At 51.8% G+C, this 7493-nt stretch overlaps 1 protein-coding gene across 1 annotated transcript; it reads right to left on the bottom strand.

Annotated features, from left to right (window-relative positions):
- Positions 1–4092: 4092 nt before the first annotated feature.
- Positions 4093–6435, bottom strand: LOC119093235 (uncharacterized). Its single transcript, XM_037216151.1, has 2 exons — positions 6365–6435; positions 4093–5951 (listed from the first exon to the last, which is right to left on the bottom strand). Exons 1-2 carry the CDS (start codon positions 6414–6416, stop codon positions 4666–4668), a joined length of 1338 nt encoding a protein of 445 aa, XP_037072046.1. The 5' UTR covers positions 6417–6435; the 3' UTR covers positions 4093–4665.
- Between the last annotated feature and the right edge of the window lie 1058 nt (positions 6436–7493).

Genomic DNA, 7493 nt, shown 5'->3' with positions numbered 1-7493 from the left:
CCGTTCGTCAGACACTTGCCGGCCGACTCGCGCACGGCCAACTCCAGCGTCGGTGACGTCTGGTTGGCGACGCCTAGCGCACAGTCGAGCCCGTTCAGTTCGCCGAGGCAGCGCAGCTGGAACTGCTGGCGCGCGGCACCGCTCAGTGCGGCGGGCGTCTCGGCGATGCACACCTGCGCCAGCTGCTTCTTGTGCTGCTTGAAGTCGTCGGGTGCCGTCATGCCGTCAGCTATGGCGTCGACGCCGCTCTGGCTGAGCTGGCCGTCGACCGTCAGGCTGAGGTTGGCAAGCAAGCACGTCTGCATGAGCGTCATGGCCCGCTGCTGCGCGCTCGCCTTGATGTTTTCGATCAGGCTGCGGCCCCAGCGGCGTCGGGCAGGGCGCTGGGGTCGACCCAGCGGATTACTCTTGACGGCGTTGTAAGAGTCCCGGATGCAGTTGCGCACGGTGTCTCGTGTGCTGTCGGCGAAGCTGACACCGGCCGGCAGGCAGCCGCTGTCGCCGGCCTGCGTTGCCAGCTGATTGATGTCGACATTCTCGATGTTCGCCATGACATCGTACTGAGACATCTCGGGCACGGTGAGGCCCAGCTCGTCCACCACCTTGCGGACAGCCGGCGACTGTAGTATGCGCTGGATCCGCGCCATGTCCTCGCCACCCGGCACTGTGGGACGCGCGGCGGTGGCGTTGGTGACATATGAGACTTAGTGGACGCGGTGAGATGGGAAAGAGAGTCGAATGTTGCTTTGGAAAAGTCTGAGGAGCACCGAATTGGCAACAGCTACACTGTTGAACCACTTGCTGAGACAAGTGGGCGCAGGGAACTTTTAAGTTATATGCATTGGATTAAAAAAGTGAGACGGTCCTCTCATGGCGGGCGTTCATAGCGTGGACGGGTGGAGACTGCACTGATCAGCACAAGCTACTACCAATGTACCCATACAGCACTCTGATAGCTACGAAACACTCGTGACCTTATGTGTTAGACATGGAAGCCGACAAGATATTGTGTTGCGTTATGTTTGTAATGATTAATTCAGCGATCTTATCGCACTAGCTAGAGTGCGTAACTTACTCATGGCGGCGGCGGTCGCAGCGAGCAGCAGCAGCAGCGGCAGCGCCGTCATCTTGTCGGACCGGTGGGTGGTGTGGTGCCCTCTGCCAGCCGTCCGGACGTTATATAGTGGGACGGGAGCCGTGTTACGCGTGCTGACACATGCTGACTCTTCCCAGCACCTCTGACAGCGATGGGTAGGTCAGGTGTGTCATCCTTGTCGAGTTCAGGTTTAACGCGTTTTTTTGGATAGTACGTGCACCGGGTACCCTCTGCAAAAGCGGCATAAACATCTGTAGCCTGTAGCCATCCCTTTATTTGTATTTCGGTTGAAGCCAACGGCTCAATTTAAGGAAAATTGTTCTGTCCTTCAGAGGCAACACGGCCTAAGCGCCATTAGTTCAAATAACACTTACACCTTTTTGCCTTCGCAACGCAGTATTGGATCGCTTTAGAATCTCTAAGATGAAACAAAGTAGGTCATGTGGCTAAAACCCAGTGATCTTACGTCTGTCTATATGAAGTGGAACAAAGGATACGGCTCTGAGCATGTTGGGAAATGTATTGTTGGACTACGTTGTCCGCTGTGAAGACATGTTTAACACATAAAAGACATGAGGTTTATGCAAAAAATATGTGTTGTGAATGGGATAAATGCGTGAGACAAAAGCCACTGAATTTCGCGGCTGTGTGAGCAGGAAATGATATAAGCCGTAATAAGTATCGACTGTGTTTTGTGCGTGCCATGGTACATCAGCCGCCTGTTGTATTCAGTTGGCAGCATTACACGCGGCTTTGCATTTCCTGGCAGAGCTGCTTGACGCTTGGTTTTCTCTTCTAATCGCTCCACACTTGCCCAGGAGAGCGATCATGCATGTTCCGCACATTTCTGATCTTAACATTTCCTGTAAGGCAGTCTGCACACGTTCCTATTGTTGATCATCACACTACATGAGACTCTCACGATATCATGACGTAACTGCAAACTACTGCATTTGTCATCTAGCAATACGAGGCTGGAAAACAACAAACCTCATGGTTATCTGTGCCTGTAATGGTGATTTAATTTGTGCTGCTCTATAACACCCGTCCGGGTGGCTGGTTGCGGTTAATTTGCCCCCTGAGATCTCAAAGACTAAGGGGGGTTGAGACACTTGCATTTCTATTGCATGCTTTTTTCATTAACATGGTTACGATGATGACGCTAAATCCACAGCGCAAGTTAGTCTATAGGTTAACACACTTCTATAAAACAAGTTTTGAGGCCCATCGGTCATGGCTTTCGGGTCAAATTCGTTCGAACTCAGCATTGATTTCCAAAGTGCCCCCAGACCTCGTACAACCGCCCTGGACCTAGATACCTTGTCTAAACGTGAGGTTACTAGTGTTCACTTTAGGTCAATTACCTTTTACCTATCGTAGGTCATTTTGACCAAAAACCTACGAGATTGCCTTCATTTTTCGGTTCAAATCTTCTTTATGGATTAGGCTTGGCGGTACATTCCTACCAAATGAAAGGTTGATCTGGGTCATTTAAGGTACTTGGGTCCCACTGACCTTTCAGAGGTCCTTGGAAGATGTCTGTTGCGGTCCCTGCTATAAAGAAATTTGATATGACCATCATGAACTACCAGTAAATCAAGCTCTTCATTAAGATAACAGGTTGTTTTTGACCTCAGTCTTATTTTCATTCCTCTCCCTAAGTCTAGGTAAGTTGTGTTAATTCTGGATTCGATTCTTTTATTGCCTAAGAAATCGGACAGCACTCACACACCATTACGAACAATCAGGGTCGAAAGAGCCATCACATCTGTACTGAGCAGGGAGCATAGTTGTGCAACATAAGTTTGGAGATTGATCATCGCAAAATGACTAGAAATACGGTTGAGTTATTGCGGCAACGGCTTTTTCCCCAGATTTAACCCAATGTCTTTTGCAAAGTTGAGGCTGGACATTCCCCTCCACCCATTCGACTAGGAGACCTCACCCCTCGTCCTGAGATTGACTGCAGTGGTCCCCACGACTCATAATGTGCATCGGTGGGAGGGATGGCTTTTCCAAGGAAAAGAGAAGGGCTTGTGCTCTGTCAGTTGCAGGCTGTGATATGATTCGAGTCATATAACGTTGAATAACTTCTGAGGTGGTGTGCTGGTATCGTATATCGTCTGTTGTATGGATATCGTTGGATCACGCCCGGTAACCTCAAGTGAGTTTCATAATGTGACCCATCAAAAGCGATTCGGCATGCCTGGTGCACTATTTTATCATCATCCCCCAAATCGTTTTTTTTTTCAATATGACGCACTGCGCACATTTTGCGTACTATCGTATGTCTCGAGCTAACCTGTCCATCGGTAGTGTTTAGAAAAGGTCATATCCGACAGACATGCCGAGAGACGAGTGCATCTTTGCAAAATCTGTCTGTTGATAATATTCGACAAGCGATATATATATATATATATATATATATATATATATATATAAATCGATAATCGACTATCGGGTACTGATTTTCATTTCGGTAAAGGCATGTAGCCGAATTATCAATTATCTGTCCATTGGCTTCGCTTTTTTACGTGGAATAGTGCTATCAGCACCGTGTTAGTTATGTGCATAAGGTTCCTCGCAAATTTACTGGAATCATCTCTGACTCAAAAAGAGAAGCATATACGATCCTTGAGCTTTGTTTTCCGAAAAGGGGGCATGTTTTGCATCAAACTAAACCTGAAGGCAGTTTATTTCTCGAACCACTTTGCGCATCGTGCGGATACTGCTTGTGGTGTGCGTGAAAGCCTTCTCACAGTTTGTCTATTTTTTGTTGTCTTTTAACTCCGTGTACGTTATAACACATGCTTAAGATAGCAGACACATATGGAGCCTGATGCTGTACACTTCTTTAGAGATATTGAATTGACATGGTTTGCATTCCACCTCAGGTTGTAGAATTGATTAACGTATGTCAGTAGCCAATGCAATTTCTAGACCCCTGGCATTCGTAATGATGAAATTTTTTGGTAGGCCACGGAACCGAGATATGATAGCTTAACCTTAAAGTTCCCTCTTTCTTTTTTGGCGCAGCGTGCATTATTTCAACCTTTTGCAGGTTCTGCCCTCCGGCGTTATCCTCGTGCAATACCGTGTGTGGTGCAGTGCCAACGCAAGCCACCCATTGAAGCCTTTGGCATATATTCTTTGTTGCTATTTGCAAACAGCACATTTTCGCATTTCCTTTGTGCTGTAGCATCTGTTTCTGTACATGCAGTAAGGTCTTCTTCAAAAGACAAATAGCTCTATTTTTACGAGCACACATTTATTACACGCGACAGGACATATCTGTGACACATATTTCTGATGCTGTCAAACTCCCCAACCTGCTAGTGCTCCCTAAAATCAACACGTTTTATCACGTCACGAATTAAGACAATATTTATTCAGTCTGAAAAGGTTTCTGGCGTGGTCGAACATACAACGGAAGTGGTCTGAGTGAAGGTGTGAAGATACTTTAAGTGACATCCGATGCGACGCTTTACACGAGGGACAACAGTGATGCGTACAAAGGACCGTAGTACGATGAGTCGATATGGGCAGGTCCAGGGCGGGACGCCAGGCTGCTAGCCGGCCGGCTGGTCGGCACCACTGCTCAGCTCGTGCACGCGGCAGGCGTAGGCGACGCCCGTGCTAATGCACGCGTGGAACTCGTGCGCGCTGCCGGTGAGGCCCTCCGTCTCGCAGTTGTCGATGACCTTGGTGAGCGTGGCCTGCAGCTGTGCGACGGTCTCCTCGTCGTCGCCGTTGAACTCGGCCACCATGGCGCGGAAGGCGTCCACGTTGACGCTGCCGTCGTCGTTGAGCGTGTCCATGGCGCCGAGGAAGCAGGCGGTGATGCTGTCGGCCCGCTGCGGCACGCCGGCGAACACCTGGTCCAGAGGGCCGACGACGGCCTCGGCACGTGCGATGTACTCGTCCACCTGCTGTTCGGTGAGCTGACGCTTCGGCGGCGGCGGCGGGCAGCGGCGGAACAGCGTGGGCCGGCACGGCCGCGGCGTCGGTCCGACGCCCAGCGCGCGCTCGACGCCCTCCAGGCCGCCGATGTGGCGCAGCAGCATCATGGCGTCGGTGTCGCGGCGTCGCCGGCCGGCAGCCGTCGCCGTCAGCCGCTGGCGCATGAGCGACGACACGTCCTCGGCCGTGCAGGCGGCATGGGCTATGGTGGCGCGCGCCGACGGCCGCAGACCCTTCTTCAGACACTTGCCGGCCGACTCGCGCGCGGCCAGTTCCAGCGTCGGTGACGTCTGGTTGGCGACGCCTAGCGCACAGTCGAGCCCGTTCAGTTCGCCGAGGCAGCGCAGCTGGAACTGCTGGCGCGCGGCACCGCTCAGTGCGGCGGGCGTCTCGGCGATGCACACCTGCGCCAGCTGCTTCTTGTGCTGCTTGAAGTCGTCGGGTGCCGTCATGCCATCAACTATGGCGTCGACGCCGCTCTGGCTGAGCTGGCCGTCGGCCGTCAGGCTGAGGTTGGCAAGCAGGCACGTCTGCATGAGCGTCATGGCCCGCTGCTGCGCGCGCGCCTTGATGTTTTCGATCAGGCTGCGGCCCCAGCGGCGTCGGGCAGGCCGCTGGGGTCGACCCAGCGGGTTACTCTTGACGGCGTTGTAAGAGTCCCGGATGCAGTTGCGCACGGTGTCTCGTGTGCTGTCGGCGAAGCTGACGCCGGCCGGCAGGCATCCGCTTTCGCCGGCCTGCGTCGCCAGCTGGTTGATGTCGACGTTCTCGATGTTGGCCATGACATCGTACTGGGGCATCTCGGGCACGGTGAGGCCCAGCTCGTCCACCACCTTGCGGGCGGCCGGCGACTGTAGGATGCGCTGGATCCGCGCCATGTCCTCGCCACCCGGCACTGTGGGACGCGCGGCGGTGGCGTTGGTGACATATGAGACTTAATGGACGCGGTGAGATGGGAAAAGGGTCGAATGTTGCTTTGCAAAAGTCTGAGGAGCACCGATTGGCAACAGCCACACAATTGGATCACTTGCTGAAAGACGTAGGCGCAGGGGAACTTTTAAGTTATATGTATTGGATTTAAAAAAGGGACACGGTCCTCTCGTGGCGGGCGTGCGCAGCATGAGGGAGCGGAGACTGCACTGATCAGCACAAAAGGTACTACCAATGTGCCGATACAGCACTCTGATAGCTACGAAACACTCGTCAGTTTATGTGTTAGACATGGAAGCCGACAAGATGTTGTGTTGCGTTGTGTCTGTAATGATTAATTCAGCGATCTTATCGCACTAGCTAGAGTACGTAACTTACTCATGGCGGCGGCGGTCGCAGCGAGCAGCAGCAGCAGCGGCAGCGCCGTCATCTCGTCGGACCGGTGGGTGGTGTGGCGCCCTCCGCCAGCCGTCCGGACGTTATATAGCGGGACGGGAGCCGTGTTACGCGTGCTGACACATGCTGACTTCCCAGCACCTCTGACAGCGATGGGTAGGTCAGGTGTGTCATCCTTGTCGAGTTCAGGTTTGACGCCGCATTTGTATGTGGTGCGGGTACCCGGCACTCTCTACAAAGCGGCGTAGACACCTGTAGCTTGTCGACATCCGCTTCTATGTATTTCGTTTGAATTCAACGGCTCAATTTAAGGAAAATTGTTCTGTCGTTCAAAGGCGAAACGGCCCAAGCGCCATTAGTTTAAACAACACTTACACCTTTTTGCCTTTGCACGGCAGTATTGGGTCGGTTTGGAATCTCGAAGATGAAATAAAGTAGGTCATGCGGCTAAAATCCTGTGATCTTTCGTTTGTCTACACTAATTAGGAGAAAGGATGCGGTTTTGAGCATGTTGAAAAATGTATTCTTTGACTGGTTCGTCCGCTGTGAAGACATATGTAACGCACAAAAGACATGCGATTCATACAAATATAGTTGTTGTGAAAAGGACCAATGCGTGAGACAAAAGCCACTGAATTTCGCAGCTGTGTCAATGATATAAGCCGCAATGACTATCGACTGTGTGTTGTGCATAACATGGTACGTCAGCCGCCTGTTGTATTCGGTTGGCAGCATTACACGCGGCTTTGCATTTCCTGGCAGAGCTGCTTGACGCTCGGTTTTCCTTTTCTAATCGCTCCGCACTTGCCCAGGAGAGCGATCATACATGTTCCGCACATTTCTTGTTAGGCAGTTCGCACATGTTCCGATTGTTGGCCATCATACTACTTGGTCCTCTTACAATATCATGAGGTAACTGCAAACTGCGGCATTCGTTATCTAGCAATACGAGGCTGGAAAGCAACAATCCTCAAGCCTGGCCGCGCCTGTAATTAGTAATTTATTTATGCCGCTCGTATTAAGACACCTCCCTGTGCGGCCGGTTAGAAACCTTTCGCTAGGGTTTCGCAGTTTACTTCCCCCCCCCCCGAGATATCAAATACTAAGAGGG

This window comes from Pollicipes pollicipes, unplaced genomic scaffold (assembly GCF_011947565.3).
Source record: "Pollicipes pollicipes isolate AB1234 unplaced genomic scaffold, Ppol_2.1 Scaffold_4002;HRSCAF=4701_pilon_pilon_pilon, whole genome shotgun sequence".
NCBI classification, from domain to species: Eukaryota; Metazoa; Arthropoda; class Thecostraca; order Pollicipedomorpha; family Pollicipedidae; genus Pollicipes; species Pollicipes pollicipes.
The sequence above is the reverse complement of the archived record's forward strand: the minus strand, read 5'-3'. Positions and strand labels throughout refer to the sequence as shown.